Source organism: Hypanus sabinus, chromosome 9 (genome assembly GCF_030144855.1).
Source record: "Hypanus sabinus isolate sHypSab1 chromosome 9, sHypSab1.hap1, whole genome shotgun sequence".
Classification (NCBI taxonomy): Eukaryota; Metazoa; Chordata; class Chondrichthyes; order Myliobatiformes; family Dasyatidae; genus Hypanus; species Hypanus sabinus.
Genome location: NC_082714.1, coordinates 4,337,893 through 4,355,968, shown reverse-complemented (window position 1 = coordinate 4,355,968; position 18,076 = coordinate 4,337,893). Strand labels below are relative to the sequence as shown.

The window sequence follows — 18,076 nt, the reverse complement described above, 5'->3', positions numbered from 1 at the left end:
CCGTTACAGCATCGCACCCCGTTACAGCATCGCACCCCATTACAGTATCGCACCCTGTTACAGCATCGCACCCCGTTACAGCATCGCACCCCGTTACATCGCACCTTTGGACACTATTGCAGATGCTGCAAATGTGGGACCTGGTGAAGGGTCTCAGTCCGAAACGTCAAGTAGAGCTTTACTGCCTGCAGATTCACCCTCTAGCTAAGGAAATTCCTCACCTCTCTTCGAAACAGAGATCTTTCTATTCAGAGGCTGTGCCTTCTGGTCCTAGACTCCCCCACTATCCTCTCCACGTCCACTCTAAGTCTTTCAATATTCAGCAGGTTTCAACAAGATTCTCCCTCATTCTAAATTCCAGTGAGTACAAGCCCAGAGACATCAAATGTTCCTCATACATTAGCGTTTTTACTACCAGGATCACTCTTGTGAATGTCCACTGGACCCTCTTCAATGCCAGCACATCCCTTCTTAGATAACGGGTCCAAAACATCTCAAAGTACTTCAAATGTGGCCTCATAAAGCCCCAGCATTACATCCTTGCTTTTATATTCTAGTCCTCTCAAAATTAATGTTAATATTGCATTTGCCTTCCATACTACCCACTCAACCTGAAATCTTGCACAAGGACTCCCAAGTCCCTTTACACCTCCAGTTTCTGAATTCATACCCCATTTAGAAAATAATCTACATCTTTCCAAAGTAAATGGCCATACACTGTATTCTATCTGTCACTTCTGCCCGCCTGCCTCTTTCTGTCCGTGCACTGACCAGTTACACACACCTTACAGGATGTGCCCAGGAGGCAGCCATCTCCCTTCCATGTCAGGCTCTGGATTTGGTCCCCATGGTCTTCGAGAGCTGGAAGTGAAGACAACGCACAATAAGGCACAGAGTGATAACCAGATTTCTCAATAGTTGGGTAAAATCATGACCACTTTGACTGGATTTGCTATTCACACATCATTCTCTTCTAATACTGATTTGACTGCTTTTTAGGACAAGTCAAAGTCACAGCTAGTGCTGCAGAAATAGAGAAATGCACCAGGCCATTCGGCCCTTCGACATTGCTGTGCTGACTCAGTGATTACAAATACTGGGGGATCTTCCTCAAAGCCATTACAAAGACAGCATGGCAGCACTTCAGTTCCTTAGATTCAGCATGTCTGACCTGAAGCTTTTATCACTGCCATAGATGTGTGGTGGAGAGTACACTGACTGGCATCACAGCCTGGTACGGAAACACCAATGCCCAAAAACGGAAATGGATGTAGCCCAGGCCATCACAGGAAAAGCCCTCCCCACCACTGAGCACATCTACATGGATCGCTGTCATAGCAAAGCAGCGTCCATCATCCAGGACCCCCACTATCCAGTCCATACTCTCTTCTTGCTGGAGGTGCAGAAAGAAGGTACAGGGTCTTAGGTCCCACTCCACCAGGTTCCGGAACCTTCAACCAAAATGGAGTTTCACTCACCCCAATAATGAACTGAATCCACAGTCTATGGACTCACTTTCAAAGACTCAGGTTCTTAGTATTTATTACCTTCTGATTTTTTTTGTATTTGCACAAGTTATTGTCTCTTGAACATTGTTTGCTCATCTTTGATGTGTAGCTTTTCACTGATTCGATTGTGTTTCTTCGTATTTGCTGTGAAAGCTGCTAGAAATGAACCTTAGGGTTGTACCTGGTGACATACTTTGATAATAAATTTACTTTGAACTTTGATATCTAGACTGGTCCTCTCCTGCAGTCACACATATTCCCTGTTTGCCCCTAAACAACACACACAAAATGCTGGAGGAACTTAGCAGATCAGGCAGCTTCTGTGGAAAGGAATACTGTAAACAGCTGGCATTTCAGGCTGAGAGCCTTCTTTGAGGCTGGAAAGGAAGGGAGACAATGCTAGAATAAAAAGGTAGGGTGTAACTGCGATTGAGCTGGGTAGTGGGATCCAAGAGACAGTGTGGGAAGAGCCTCAGCCCTTGAGCTTGTCTGAGATTTCTGCTCCCTGTGTGGGTGAGAGTGGGGACTGTAGGAAGGATGAGCAACCTAACTGTGGCGCCATGGTTCAGGGAGCCATTCAAGGGGGGAGGGGAGAGAACAGAGAAGTAATGGTAATTGGGGATAGTACAGTCAGGGGAATGGACAGAGTTCTCTGTTGTGACAACAGATCGTCCCAAAGGCTGTATTGCCTGCCTGGTGCCTGGGTTTGGAACACTTATCTGACCTGCAGAGGAATTTGCAGTGGGAGGGGAAGATCCAGTTGCCGTGGTCCATGTGAGTACCAACAACATAGGTGGAATGAGAAAAGAGGTTCTGCTGAGGGAATTTGAGCAGCTAGGGACTAAATTAAAAAGCAGAACCAAAAAGGTAGTAATCATGGTAGTTCATGGTAGTCAATTTCCCATGAACTCAAACCCACTTCTCCCACGCCAATCCATGAGCCACGCGCAAATTGGCACAGGGTCAATAAGATTAGAGAGTTAAACATGTGGTTCAAGGATTGGTGTGGAAGAAGTGGGTTTAAGTTCATGGGAAACTGGCACCAGTTTTGGGGAAGGAGGGAGGTGTTCCAATGGTACACGTTCCACCTGAACCATGCTGGGCCCTGGATCCTGCCGAATCGTGTAACTAGGGCTGTGGATGGGGCTTTAAACTAAACAGTAGGAGGGTGGGTTCAGTAGATTGGAGAAGTATGGATAAAGTACAAGAGAAATGTGTGGACAAAAAAGCAAAAGATAAAAGAGAAATATAAGAGTGGAGCGAAGAAAAGTCAAGTGCAAAAGAGAAAAAGATTACAAGATTTTAAAAGCACAATGAGTGTAAGGGCACTTTACCTGAATGCCTGTAGTATTCAAAACCAAGTCAGTGAACTTGCAGAACAGATAGTACAAAGGGGTATGATCTAGTGGCCGTTACAGAGTTGTGGTTGCAGAATGGAGAGCGTTGGTATTTAAATATCCAAGGATATCAAGGAATATGGAAGGATAGGCAGGAAGGTAAGGGAGGTGGGATAGTGCTCTATTTAAAGATGAGATCAGAGTGATAGTGAGAGATGATATAAGATCTAAGGAGCAGAATGTTGAATCTATCTGGGTAGAGATTAGGGGAAAAATCACTGGTGGGAGTTGTCTATCGGCCACTGAATAATAACACTACAGTGGCACAGGCAATAAACAGAGAAATATCTGAGGCATGTGAGAATGGAACAGCTGTTATCATGGGGGACTTTAACTTGCACATAGATCGGGTGAATCAAGTTGGTCCAGGCAGCCTTGAGCAGGACTTCATAGAATGCATCCATGATGGCTTTCTTGAACAGCATGTTACTGAACCTACAAGGGAACGTGCTATCTTAGATCTGGTCCTGTCCAATGAGACAAGTAAAATCTGGTAGTCAGGGTCCCTCTTGGAAAGAGTGATCATAGTATGACTGAGCTTCTCATACAAATGGAGGGTGCAATAGTTTGATCTAAAACCAGAATATTATGCCTGAACAATGGGGACTAAATGGGACGAGGGAGGATCTGGCCAGTGTAGACTGAGAACACAGACTACGTGGTAGGACAGTTGAGGAACAGTGGAAGATTTTCAAAGAGATTTTTCATGGTGCTCAACAGAAGTATATTCCAGTTAAAAGCAAGGACAGTAAGAGTGGGGAGAGCCAACCTTGGATAACTAAGGAAATAAAAGAAGGCATCAAACTAAAAGCTCATGCGTACAAAGTCACTAAGAGTAGTGGGAAACTGGAAGACTGGGAAACCTTTAGAAAAAAGCAACAAAGAACCTCAAAGTGAACAATAAAGAAAGGGAGGCTAGATTATGAAAATAAACTAGCACAAAACATAAAAATGGACAGTAAAAGCAATATAATTATATAAAGTGGAAAAGGGTGATTATAGTGAATGTAGGCCCCTTGAAGGATAAGAAGGGGGGAATTGATATTGGGTAACAAGGAAATGGCAGAGGCTTTGAATGACTATTTTGTGTCAGTCTTCACAGTGGAGGACACATTTAAAATGCCAAGGAGGGATGTTATGGATGCAATGGGAGGTGAGGACCTCGATACAATAGCTATCACTGAAGAGGTAGTGCTGAGCAAACTTGTGGGCCTGAAGATAGACAAGTCCCCTGGTCCTGATGGAATGCATCCCAGGGTACTGAAAGAAATGGCAAAAGTTATAGTAGAGGCTTTGGTGATAATTTACCAAAATTCTCTGGACTCTGACCAGGTCCTGGTAGATTGGAGGAAGGCGAATGTCATGCCACTGTTCAAAAACGGATGTTGGCAAAAGGCAGGTAACTATAGGCCAGTTAGTTTAACCTCTGTAGTTGGGGAAATGCTTGAAGCTATCACTAAAGAAGAAATGGTGAGGCATCTGAAAGAAATGGATTCATCAGGCTGATACGGCATGGGTTCAGCAAAGGCAGGTCCTGTTTGACAAACATACTGGAGTTCTTTGAGGATGTAACGAGTGCAGTGGATAGAGGGGAACAGATGGACGTTATTTACTTGGATTTCCAGAAGGTGTTCGATAAGGTGGCACATAAAAGACTTACCGATAAGGCTGCATTGAGTTGGGGGTGATGTATTAACATGGATAGAGGATTGATTAACTAATAGAAAGCATTGAGTTGGGATACATGGGTGTTACTCTGATTGGTAATCAGTGGTGATCGGTGTGCCGCGGGTTTGGTGCTGGGCCTGCAACTGTTCACGATATACATTAACGATCTGGAAGAGGGGGCCAAGTGTAGTGTATCTAAGTTTGCTGATGACACTAAATTGAGTGGAGAAGCAATTTGTGCAGAAAATATGAAGAATCTTCAGAGAGGTATAGATAGGTTAAGTGAGTGGGCAAGGCCCTGGCAGATGGAGTACAATGTTGGTAAATGCAAGGTCATCCACTTCTGAAGAAACAAAATGAAAGAGCAGATTATTAAATGGTAAAAAATTACAGCATGCTGCTGTGCAGAGGAACTTGGGAGTGCTTGTGCATGAATCACAGAAGTTTGATTTGCAGGTGCAGCAGGCCGTCAGGAAGGGAAATGGAATGCTGGCCTTCATTGCTAGAGGGATTGAATTCAAGAGCAGGGAGGTTATGCTGCAACTATACAGGGCTCTGGTGTGGCCACACCTGGAGTACTGTGTGCAGTTCTGGTCTCCTTACTCGAGGAAGGATATACTTGGCTTTGGAGGCGGTGCAGAGGAGATTCACCAGGTTGAATCCAGAGATGAGGGGGTGAGATTAGGAGCAGAGATCGAGTCACCTGGGACTGTACTCTCTGGAATTCAGAAGAATGAGAGGAGATCTCATAGAAACGTATAAAATTATGAAAGGGACAGATAAGATAGAGGCAGGGAAGTTGTTTCCACTGGTAGGTGAGATTAGAACTAGGGGACATAGCTTCAAGATTCAGGGGAGTAGATTTGGGACGGAAGTGCTGAGGAACTGCTTTTGCCAGAGAGTGGTGAACCTGTGGATTTCTCTACCCAGTGAAGCAGTGGAGGCTGCCTCAGTAAATATATTTAAGACAAGGTTGGATAGATATTTGCATAGTAGGGGAATTAAGGGTTATAGGGAAAAGGCAGGTAGCTGGAGAGGAGGCCATAGCCAGGTCAGCCATGATCTTATTGAATGGTGGAACAAGCTCCACGGGACAGATGACCGACTCCTGCTCCCATTTCTTACGTTCTTATAACTGTTTGCCCTTTTCCATGGATGCTGGCTGGCCTGCTGAGTTCCTCCAGCATTTTGTGTTTTGCTTTGGATCTACAGATTTTCTCATGTTTGCCACAATAGTTTTGGTTATTTCACTGAGATCAGGGAGGCCTAGTCGCTCCTCCTACAGCAGCTCTGCCATGAGAATGGGAGTGGACACGGTCACCTGCCACGGCTTTCTGCTGAACTAGGTCCCACACTTTGGCCACATTTCCTGCTCCGCTTGCTAAAGTGCCATCAGCAGTCGGATGAAAAAGCACACACTCCACCCGCTTGGCTTCTGGTCCCAGTGTGATGTTCTGTGCACCCGAGATCGGCTTGACAGAATCCGGTATTCGCCATAGCTTCACCTGGACAAGAGAAACGTACAACTTCAGACACAAAACTTTGCTTCATTCTTGAACCCACTAATCTCTAGAGCACAGAAACAGCCCAACAACCAAGTTTAAGTTTGTTGTCATCAGATTGTACATAAATACAACCAAATGAAACAACCTTCCTCCGGACCATGGTGCACCCACAAAATATACTGTATACACAGACAGCACATGGAACAAAATATTACCATAAAATAGATCAAACTGCATCTCCCCACTCCCCCAGGCCAACATTCACCTCTACCCCCACCAGACTGACACCCTCAATTCACACCTCTTCGACTCCCCATCTCCCACCCAGCGCCCACTCTATTAATATCCCTGATCCACCGTACTGCACTAGCTAGACACAAACTGCACTGAAGGGCCCCCCATTAGTTTCAGGTATATCTGTCTCTTCCCCCTGCCCTCCTCCCAAGCATGGGACGTCCTGCACAGCACCGTACCGTCGTATCAGCGGAACATGTTGCCAGCAACGCATCATCAAACGGAGAGAAATCAAAATCAGTCAGCAGATCTGAAAAGGGAAAGGTGACAGTTAGTAGCTCCTGGGACACGGATGACCGTGCTCACACCCCTGACCGTGCCTGGGACACTGATGACCGTGTTCACACCCCTGATCGCGCCTGGGACACCGATGACCGTGCTCACACCCCTGACTGCGCCTGGGACACGGATGACCGTGTTCACACCCCTGACCGCGCCTGGGACACCGATGACCGTGCTCACACCTCTGACCGCGCCTGGGACACCGATGACCGTGCTCACACCCCTGACCGTGCCTGGGACACTGATGACCGTGTTCACACCCCTGACCGTGCCTGGGACACCGATGACCGTGCTCACACCCCTGACCGTGCCTGGGACACCGATGACCGTGCTCACACCCCTGACCGTGCCTGGGACACCGATGACCGTGCTCACACCCCTGACCGTGCCTGGGACACCGATGACCGTGCTCACACCCCTGACCGTGCCTGGGACACCGATGACCGTGCTCACACCCCTGACCGTGCCTGGGACACCGATGACCGTGCTCACACCCCTGACCGTGCCTGGGACACTGATGACCGTGCTCACACCCCAGACCGCGCCTGGGACACTGATGACCATGCTCACACCCCTGACCGCGCCTGGGACACTGATGACCGTGCTCACACCCCAGACCGCGCCTGGGACACTGATGACCGTGTTCACACCCCTGACCGCGCCTGGGACACCGATGACCGTGCTCACACCCCTGACCGTGCCTGGGACACTGATGACCGTGTTCACACCCCTGACCGCGCCTGGGACACCGATGACCGTGCTCACACCCCTGACCGCGCCTGGGACACTGATGACCGTGTTCACACCCCTGACCGTGCCTGGGACACCGATGACCGTGTTCACACCCCTGACCGTGCCTGGGACACCGATGACCGTGCTCACACCCCTGACCGTGCCTGGGACACTGATGACCGTGCTCACACCCCTGACCGTGCCTGGGACACTGATGACCGTGTTCACACCCCAGACCGCGCCTGGGACACTGATGACCGTGTTCACACCCCTGACCGCGCCTGGGACACCGATGACCGTGCTCACACCTCTGACCGCGCCTGGGACACCGATGACCGTGCTCACACCTCTGACCGCGCCTGGGACACCGATGACCGTGCTCACACCCCTGACCGTGCCTGGGACACTGATGACCGTGTTCACACCCCTGACCGTGCCTGGGACACCGATGACCGTGCTCACACCCCTGACCGCGCCTGGGACACCGATGACCGTGCTCACACCCCTGACCGTGCCTGGGACACTGATGACCGTGCTCACACCCCTGACCGTGCCTGGGACACTGATGACCGTGTTCACACCCCTGACCGTGCCTGGGACACCGATGACCGTGTTCACACCCCTGACCGTGCCTGGGACACCGATGACCGTGTTCACACCCCAGACCGCGCCTGGGACACTGATGACCGTGTTCACACCTCTGACCGCGCCTGGGACACCGATGACCGTGTTCACACCCCAGACCGCGCCTGGGACACTGATGACCGTGCTCACACCCCTGACCGCGCCTGGGACACCGATGACCGTGCTCACACCTCTAACCGTGCAGATGGCTCACCCCACTGACCACACCAATGGCTCACACCTATGACTGTGTCCACATCACATACATCACACCCTCCACGCCTATCCCACAATCTTCCTGTACACCCCCACCGCATCTTCCCTGTCTCTATCACACTCTCCCTCACCTCTCCCTGCACTTCTTCCTCATTTCCTCCGCTTGCCTCCCTGTAAACCTTCTTTCTTCCTCCACGGTGCTGAGATATCTCCAAGCACAGTTGCTGGCATTGGATTAGAAAGCTTATTTTTCTGGTAGTTTAACTTCCTATGCTTGCTTGTATTTTTATATAATCACTTAAACACACATAATTGTTCAGGGTATTTTCCAGTAACAGTAGCATAGCTGCTTCTATATTTTTCTAGAAGCTTCTCATTTCTTCTACAGCAGTTGTCAACATCACTTCAATCTATTTTAGAACGCAGTGCGGACTGTTGGGCTCCCGATGTTCTGCCAGCCTCTAAGATCAATCTAATCCTACACTTGTACACAGCCCTCTATTTTCTGTCATCCATGTGCTTACCCTAGTTTCTTCAACATCACTATTTATCTGCCTCTACCATCACCCCAGGGAGGGTATTCCACACATTCACCACTCTTTGTGCAAAAAACTTACCTCAGACATCGTCCCCACACTTTTCTCCAAACACCTCAAAGTTACGCCCCCTCGTAAAAGCCATTTCGACCTTGGAAAACGTCTCTGGCTGTCCACTCAATCTAGCCCCTCATCATCTTTTACACCTCTATCAAATCACCTCTCATCCTTCTCCAAAAGAATATGATAGGTGAAACCATTTTGGCTAGCAAAGTCTTGACTGATAAGATTTACGGAAGCATGTGAGATTAGTTCAGTGGACATGCAAAACCCTCCCTATACACCTATCATTAAGAAATAGTTTTAGAATTGTAGCTGACTGTAATGTGTCGACTAGAAAACAACAGGCTTTCTTGATTATTTAAGTGTGAGCAGTGAGTAAGCCCATCAGATTTTTGTCCTCAGATCAGAATCGCAATCGGTGTCAAAACCCTCTACAGTCTCCAGGGCAGTTGTTATAAATCAGAATCCTCGATGAGCAGAAGGGCCTGTGACTTGCTACTTACCAGAACTTTTTAGTTACCTTCTGTTGATTTTTAAAAGCTTCCCAATCCTCTAACCTCCCACTAACTTTTCCTCTATAATATGCCCTCTTTTTGGCTTTTATGTTGGCTTTGACTTCTCTTGCTAGCCACGATTGTGCCATTTTGCTTTTAGAATGCTTCTCCCTCTTTGGGATGTATAGATCCTGTGCCCTCCAAATTGCTTCCAGAAATTCCAGCTGTTGCTGTTCTGCCATCATCCCTGCCAGTGTTCTTTTCCAATCAATTCTGGCCAACTCCTCTCTCATGCCTCTGTAATTCCCTTTACTCCACTGTAATATTGATACTGGGCTTAACCTCTTCTCGCATTCCAGGGTGAATTCGATCACATTATGATCACTTTCCCTTCATTGCACAACACCCAATCCAGAATAGCTGATCCCCTAATGGGTTCAACCATGAGCTGCTCTAAAAAGCCATCTCATAGGTATTCTAGAAATTCCCCCTTTTGGAATCCAGCACCAACCTAATTTTCCCAATCTACCTGCATATTGAAATCCCCCCCAATGACTATTGTAACATTGCCCTTATGGCCTACATTTTCTATCTCCCGTTGTAATTTGTAGACCATGTCCTTACTACTGTTTGGGGGTCTGTATACAACTCCCATTAGGGTCTTTTAACCCTTGCAGTTCCTTAGCTCTATCCACAATGATTCCACACCTTCCAACCCCATGTCACCTCTTTCTAATGATATAATTTCATTTTTTACCAACAGAGCAACGCAACCCTCTCTCTGCCTTCCTGCCTATCCTGTCGATACAATGTGTATCCTTGGACATTAAGCTCCCAGCTATACTCTTTCAGACATGATTCAGTGATGCCTACAACATCATCCCTTCCAGTCTGTAACTTTGCTGCAAGTACATTGTCCTTATTCTGTATACTGCGCACAGAGTCAGCCCAACACCTTCAGCCCTGTATTCACCATTTTTGATTTTGTCCACCTTTTACATTGCAACTCATCCTGTTGCCTGCAATTTTGCCCTATCATCAGCCTCTCTTTGCTAGGAGTCTCACTGTACACTGCCTTGGTTTGTAATCCAACTAGCTAATTTTCAGCACCATCACTCCTGTTCCCATCCTCTGCCTAATTAGTTTAAACCTGCAAGGATATTGGACACCCTTGGGCTCGGGGTAACCCATTCCTTTTGGACAGGTTGCACCTTCCCCAGTGTTGGCATGTGGCCAAGTGGCTAAGGCATTGGTCTAGTGATCTGAAGGTCACTGATTCAAGCCTCAGCTGAGGCAGTGTGTTGTGTCCTTGAGCAAGGCACTTAACCACACATTGCTCTGCGACAACACCGGTGCCAAGCTGTATCAGCCCTTGCCCTTCCCTTGGACAACATCGGTGGCGCGAAGAAGGGAGACTTGCAGCCTGGGCAACTGCTGGTCTCCCAGACAACCTCCCCCAGGCCTCAGTCAACATCGAAATCAATGCACGGCTGAAGAAGAACCTTCCCCCGAAGAGAGCCCAGTGATCTACAAATCTGAACCCCTGCCCCCTGCACCAGTTCCTTAGCCACACATTCATCTGCCAAATCATCCTACTACTCTCACTGGCATGTGACACAGTGATTACTACCCTGGAGGTCCTGTTTCTCAACTTGCTACCTAGCTCCCTAAAATCTTTCTTCAGGACCTCCTTACCTTGTGTACCCATGTCATTGGTGCCAATATGTACCAAGACCTCTGGCTGCTCTCCCTCCCCTTTGAGAATGGCGTGGACCCAATCTGAGACACCCCTGATCCTGCCAAAAGGGAGACAGCATACCATCCAGGTGTCTGTGTCCTGCCCAGAGAATCTTGTCTCTATTCCTCTGATGAAGGAATCTCCTATCAGCACTGCAGTTCTCTTCTCCTCTGAGCCACAGTATCAGAGACCTGGTCACTGTGGCTCCCCACAAGGTCATCCCCCTCAACAGAGTCTAAAGTTGTATGCTTATTATTGAGGGAACGGCCACTGGTGTGCTCTGCACTGACTGTGCATTTCCCCTCCTCTTCCTGACAGTCACCCAGTTGCCTGTCTCCTGCAATCTAGGGGTGACTTCCTCCCTGTAGCTCCTGTCCATCACCTCCTCATTCTCCCGTATGAGTAGAATGTCATCTAGTTGCAGCTCCAGTTCCTTGATATGTTCTCTCAGGAGCTGCAACTCAGTGCATCTGGTGCAGATGTGTTCACCTGAGAGACTGGAGGTCTCCCAGACTTCCCACATACAGTACAAAACACTGTCCCTGGAGCCACTCTCACTGAACTACTATGCCCTAACAGATGAGGAATGAACAAATAAGAACAGAAAGAGAGTAACTTACAAGATACTTCACCTCACAGAAGCCTGACGAGTCAAAGCCACTCTAAAGACTGGAACACTGAAGAGAATGGCCGCACTGCTTACACTCGAGTTAATTTTAAATCATCCCCTTCTGATGTATCCCTCTTGCTAACTGGTCACAACTCAGGGAAATCCCTGCAAAAACTCTGCCTTTAAAATCTCAATCACCATCCTGGTTAAAAGCTAGCTCTTTTTACACACTCCTGAAGTTGATTGTCCAACCGGAGAAAACTGCCGTGAAGCTCTGGTTTTTAAACCTGACTGAAAGGTCGAGATTTTGGAAAGTGTAGAAGAGGTTTAACAGGATGCTGTCTGGATTAGAGAGTTATAGCATGTGCTACGACGAGAGGTTGGACAAACTTGGGTTATTTTCTCTGGAGTGGCAGAAGCTAAGGGGAGACCTGAGAGAGGTTTATAAGATTATGAGAAGTACAGATAGAGTGGACAGACAATGATTTTTCCCCAGAGTTGAAATGTCTAATCACAGGGTATGAGTTTATGATGAAAGCAGGTCATTTCAAAGGAGATGCGAGTAGAAAGTTTTTTTTAAAATAAAGAGTGAGGTTGCCTGGAAGCAGAAACATTAGAGTCATTGGTGCAATCTTTCGTTGATTGTAATACAGTTATTATTCTATTATGGATGTATTGAGTATGCCCGCAGAAAGCGAATCTCAGGTTTCTACCTGGTGACAGATATGTACTTTGATAATAAATTTGTTTTGAACTTTGACTAGGGATGTTTAAGAAACATTTATATAGGCATATGGACATGAGGAAAATGGAAGGATATGGACATTACTTAGGCAGAGGAGATTATTTAACCATTGGATTAATATTATTGGTCAGCACAACTCGGTCGGAGGTCTCACTGTTACCTGCGTGACAAGGAAGTTCTGACACCTGCCGCTTATCCTGGGGTCCATTCTCCAGCGGTAAAATTCCAAGAGTCCCGCCACCTGCATGAAAACACAAAGTACTTTAGAAACAGTCACTTGGAAGGCAGGATTCAGATTAAAATTCATTCATTTATCATACAAGCATCAAAAATATACAGTGAAATATTGGGTGCCATAGTAGAGTAGTGGTTAGCGCCAGTATGTTAGAGATGGGGGCATTGGAGTTTGAAGTTCAATTCCAGTGTCCTCTGTAAGGAGTTTGCACGTCCTCCCCGTGGAATGCATGGGTTTCATCCGATTTCCTCCCACAGTCCAATACCATTGTAAATTGTCCTGTGATCAGGCTAGGGTTAAATCCGTGGGCTGCTGGGTGGTGGGGCTCATTGGACCACAAGAGCTTGTTCCATGCTGTCTCTCTAAATAAATAATAGATAAATGATTAAATGGACTGGTTGCAGTAACATGTCCTACTAGTGTCACCTCAAATTCTAGCGTATTGCAGTGCCACAAGGGTCAGCAGAACAACACAGGCCTTTCCTGTCCCGATGAAGGGTCTGGGCCAGAAACGTTGACTGTTTAGTTGCCACTGTAGAAGCTGCCTGACTTGTTGAGTTTGTTGCTCTAGTTTTCTTGCATCTGCAGAATCTGTTCTGTTTATGAAGTGCAAACTGATCCCCAGCCTTCACAGTTTCTTTGGGAAGGGAGGATTCAACATCCTTGTGATCATCGAAGTGAAAGGCTGTGATTCCTGTTTAAATGTTCACTCAGTGGAGGACAAGCTGGATTGCATTCATCCGCAGCTGCACATGCGAGATGAGGAACTGCTGTGAGCTTGTTCTTGCAGAAACGTGGCTCCAGGACAACTTCCATGCACCATAAATCTATAGGCCATGACACATAGGGACAGGCTATAATTCTTACTTAATTTTTTATAACTGTATGTTTATCTCTATTGTAATTATGCGTGCTGTATGTGACTGCTGGTACGGTGGTTTGCACCGTGGGCCCAATGGAACACCGTTTCGTTTGGCTGTATTCTTGTATGTGGCTGAATTCCATCCTCCCTCCCCACAGCAATGCACTGCCACTAGGCAGCATGTGGTAACAGTGGTCAGGTTACTGGAAAATTATCCCGACATCTTTGTACTGCTCTGGAGACAGGGGTTGAAATCCCACATTGGAAACTGTGGACTTTAATGATTTTCATTGAACTGGAGGTACAGAAGCCTGGAGTCCCACACCACTAGCTTCTAGAACAGCTCAGTCGTCCGGCTCAACCCAAGATCACTACCTCACTTTAGCAACACTATGATCACTTTGCACTAAAATTGGACTTTGCTTTTCTTCTTGTTCTTGTAAAAATGTGTATAGTTTATGTTTTGCTCAGGAATGCTGCTTCTATGATGCTATCTGCCTGTGATGTTGCTGCAAGTTTTTCACATCACCTGTGCATACACGTACCCATGCATGTGCCAATATGAGCCGTTAAACAAAATCTTAAAAGTTTCTTCCCCTCAGCAGTTAATCTGGTTAACTATTCTAGTTCTTCCCCCCCCCTCATCTATAACACCAGTCACTGCATTGGGAACACTTCAAACCACTGTTTATAATACTTTTACATTGGAACTACATCAGAATCAGGTTTATTATATCGTTCAGCTTGTTAACATTGCAGCAGCACTACAATGCAATACATAATAGAAAAATAAACTGAGGTACAGTGTGCATAACGACAGTTAAATTAAACAGTAATACAAAAAAAAGGAAGTAAAGTGTAGTGTTCATGGTTTCAATGTCCATTTGAGAAACGGATGGCAGAGGGGAAGAAGCTGTTCCTGAATCGTTGAGTGCATGCATTCAGGCTTCTGTCCCTCCTCCCTGATGGAGGCAATGTTGGGATTTACGTACTTATGAACATTTTATTGCCCCATCAACCTTACTAGGGTGTAGGCTGCCGACAGCAGCTTACCAGAGACCTCTGTCCTGGGTCAGCCTTCCGAACTGTCTCCAAGTATAGCCACCTTTGAAGATTCTTCTTCTCCCAGGGATGAGGCCTTTGGAGTTCTTGTTGACATTTCTATAGCTTTGGGTTTTCACAGGATGGATTTGGTAACAGGGCTTGGGACTGCCAATGGCAGAGTTTTTAATTCCTTATATTTAATTGTTGAAAGTCGTTCTTTCTGTTGCATGTCATACCAACACACCACAGCAACTCCTAACACACAAATGTGCACAGCGAATAAAATTGACTCTTGACAAACTCAGTTCTGACTCTGAATAAAAAGCCAGTTCAATTACCGCCATCACGAAAAACTCATCTGGTTCATTATTCCCTAAAGTTAACTTGAAGGATGAGTCAATGATGAGGAAGGCAAACGCAATATTAGCATTCATTTCGAGAGTTCCTGAATATAAAAGCAAGGATGTAATGTTGAGGCTTTATAAGGTAATGCTGAGGTTTTCTAAAGCACTGGTGAGACTTAACTTGGGAGTATTGTGAACAGTTTTGGCTCTCTTATCTAAGAATGGATTGGCTGACATTGGACAGGGTTCATAAGGGATTCATGAGAATTATTCTGAATGAAAATGTTATCATATGGGGAGCATTTGATGGCTCTAGGCCTGTACTCACTGGAATTTAGAATAATGGGGGGGTGAGATATTTCATTAATATCTGGGCTGGACTGGAACCAATGTCCTAGGGGGAGTGTTTGCTACTGCTGTTCAGGAGGCTTTAAACTAATGTGGCAGGGGGATGGGAACAAATGCCGAGAGACAGAGGGGTGTAAAATGAGGGTAGAAGTAAAAAGTAGTAAGGTGAAAAGTAAAAGTGACAGGCATGCAAATCCAGGGCAAAAAGCAAAAAGAGCCACTTTTCAACATAATTGTATAAGGGCTAAGAGTGTTGTAAAAACAAGCCTGAAGGCTTTGTGTGTCAATGCGAGGAGCATTTGTAACAAGGTGGATGAATTGAATGTGCAGATAGTTATTAATGAATATGATATAGTTGGGATCACAGAGACATGGCTCCAGGGTGACCAAGGATGGGAGTTCAACATCCAGAGATATTCAATATTCAGGAGGGATAGACAGGAAAGAAAAGGAGGTGGGGTAGCATTGCTGGTTAGAGAGGAGATTAACGCAATAGAAAGGAAGGACATTAGCCTGGAGGATGCAGAATCGATATGGGTAGAACTGCATAACACTAAGGGGCAGAAAAAGCTGGTGGGAGTTGTGTACAGGCCACCTAACAGTAGTAGTGAGGTTGGGGATGGCATTAAACAGGAAATTAGAAATGTGTGCAAAAAAGGAACAGTAGTTATAATGGGTGACTTCAATCTACATATAGATTGGGTGAACCAAATTGGTAAGGGTGCTGAGGAAGAGGATTTCTTGGAATGTATGTGGGATGGTTTTCTGAACCAACATGTCGAGGAACCAACTAGAGAGCAGGCCACTCTAGATTGGGTATTAAGCAATGAGGAAGGGTTAGTTAGCCCTTGGTTGTGAGGCCCCTTGGGTAAGAGTGACCATATATGGTGGAATTCTTCATTAAGATGGAGAGTGACATAGTTAATTCAGCAACAAAGGTTCTGAACTTAAAGAAGGGTAACTTTGAAGGTATGAGACGTGAATTAGCTAAGATAGACTGGCAAATGATACTTAAAGGGTTGACAGTAGATATGCAATGGCAAGCATTTAAAGATCGCATGGATGAACTACAACAATTGTTCATCCCAGTTTGGCAAAAGAATAAACCAGGGAAGGTAGTGCACCCATGGCTGACAGGGGAAATTAGGGATAGTATCAAGTCCAAAGAAGAAACATATACATTAGCAAAAAAAAGCGGCACACCTGAGGACTGGGAGAAATTCAGAGACCAGCAGAGGAGGACAAAGGGCTTAATTAGGAAAGGGAGAAAAGATTATGAGAGAAAGCTGGCAGGGAACATAAAAACTGACTGTAAAAGCTTTTATAGATACGTGAAAAGAAAAAGATTGGTCAAGACAAATGTAGGTCCTTTACAGTCAGAAACGGGTGAATTGATCATAGGGAACAAAAACATGGCAGACCAATTAAATAACTACTTTGGTTCTGTCTTCACTAGGAGGACATAAATAATCTTCCGGAAATAGTAAGGGACCGAGGGTCTAGTGAGATGGAGGAACTGAGGGAAATGCATGTTAGTAGGGAAGTGGTGTTAGGTAAATTGAAGGGATTGAAGGGCCAGGTGGTCTGCATCCCAGAGTGCTTAAGGAAGTAGCCCAAGAAATAGTGGATGCATTAGTGATAATTTTTCAAAACTCCTTAGATTCTGGATTAGTTCCTGAGGTTTGGAGGGTGGCTAATGTAACCCCACTTTTTAAAAAAGGAGGGAGAGAGAAACCGGGGAATTATAGACTGGTTAGACTGACATCGGTGGTGGGGGAAAATGCTACAGTCGGTTATCAAAGATGTGATAACAGCACACTTGGAAAGAGGTGAAATCATCAGACAAAGTCAGCATGGATTTGTGAAAGGAAAATCATGTCTGATGAATCTTATAGAATTTTTTGAAGATGTAACTAGTAGAGTGGATAGGGGAGAGCCAGTGGATGTGGTAATTTAGATTTTCAAAAGGCTTTTGACAAGGTCCCACACAGGAGATTAGTATGCAAACTTAAAGCACACGGTATTGGGGGTATAGTATTGATGTGGATAGAGAATGATTGGCAGACAGGAAGCGAAGAGTGGGAGTAAACGGGACCTTTTCAGAATGGCAGGCAGTGACTAGTGGGGTACCACAAGGCTCAGTGCTGGGACCCCAGTTGTTTACAATATATATTAATGATTTAGACGAGGGAATTAAATGCAGCATCTCCAAGTTTGCGGATGACACGAAGCTGGGCGGCGGTGTTAGCTGTGAGGAGGATGCTAAGAGGATGCAGGGTGACTTGGATAGGTTAGGTGAGTGGGCAAATTCATGGCTGATGCAATTTAATGTGGATAAATGTGAGGTTATCCACTTTGGCTGCAAGAACAGGAAAACATTATTATCTGAACGGTGGCTGATTAGGAAAAGGGGAGAAGCAACGAGACCTGGGTGTCATTGTACACCAGTCATTGAAGGTGGGCATGCAGGTACAGCAGGCGGTGAAAAAGGCAAATGGTATGTTGGCATTCATAGCAAAAGGATTTGAGTACAGGAGCAGGGAGGTTCTACTGCAGTTGTACAAGGCCTTGGTGAGACCGTACCTAGAGTATTGTGTGCAGTTTTGGTCCCCTAATCTGAGGAAAGACATTCTTGCCATAGAGGGAGTACAAAGAAGGTTCACCAGATTGATTCCTAGGATGGCAGGACTTTCATATGAAGAAAGACTGGATCGACTAGGCTTATACTCACTAGAATTTAGAAGATTGAGGGGGGATCTTATTGAAACGTATAAAATTCTAAAGGGATTGGACAGACTAGATGCAGGAAGATTGTTTCCAATGTTGGGGAA

General features: G+C 46.1%; 1 protein-coding gene across 1 annotated transcript in view; it reads right to left on the bottom strand.

The window, feature by feature from the left end:
* Nucleotides 1-18,076, bottom strand: part of LOC132399016 (coronin-7-like) — a 264,124-nt gene that overhangs the window by 232,548 nt on the left and 13,500 nt on the right. The window contains exons 3-6 of the mRNA XM_059978890.1: nt 12,573-12,653; nt 6,552-6,622; nt 5,895-6,078; nt 785-861 (exon numbers count right to left, since the gene is read on the bottom strand). Of these exons, the coding sequence (XP_059834873.1) occupies nt 785-861; nt 5,895-6,078; nt 6,552-6,622; nt 12,573-12,653 (413 nt within the window). The remainder of the gene's footprint in view (nt 1-784; nt 862-5,894; nt 6,079-6,551; nt 6,623-12,572; nt 12,654-18,076) is intronic.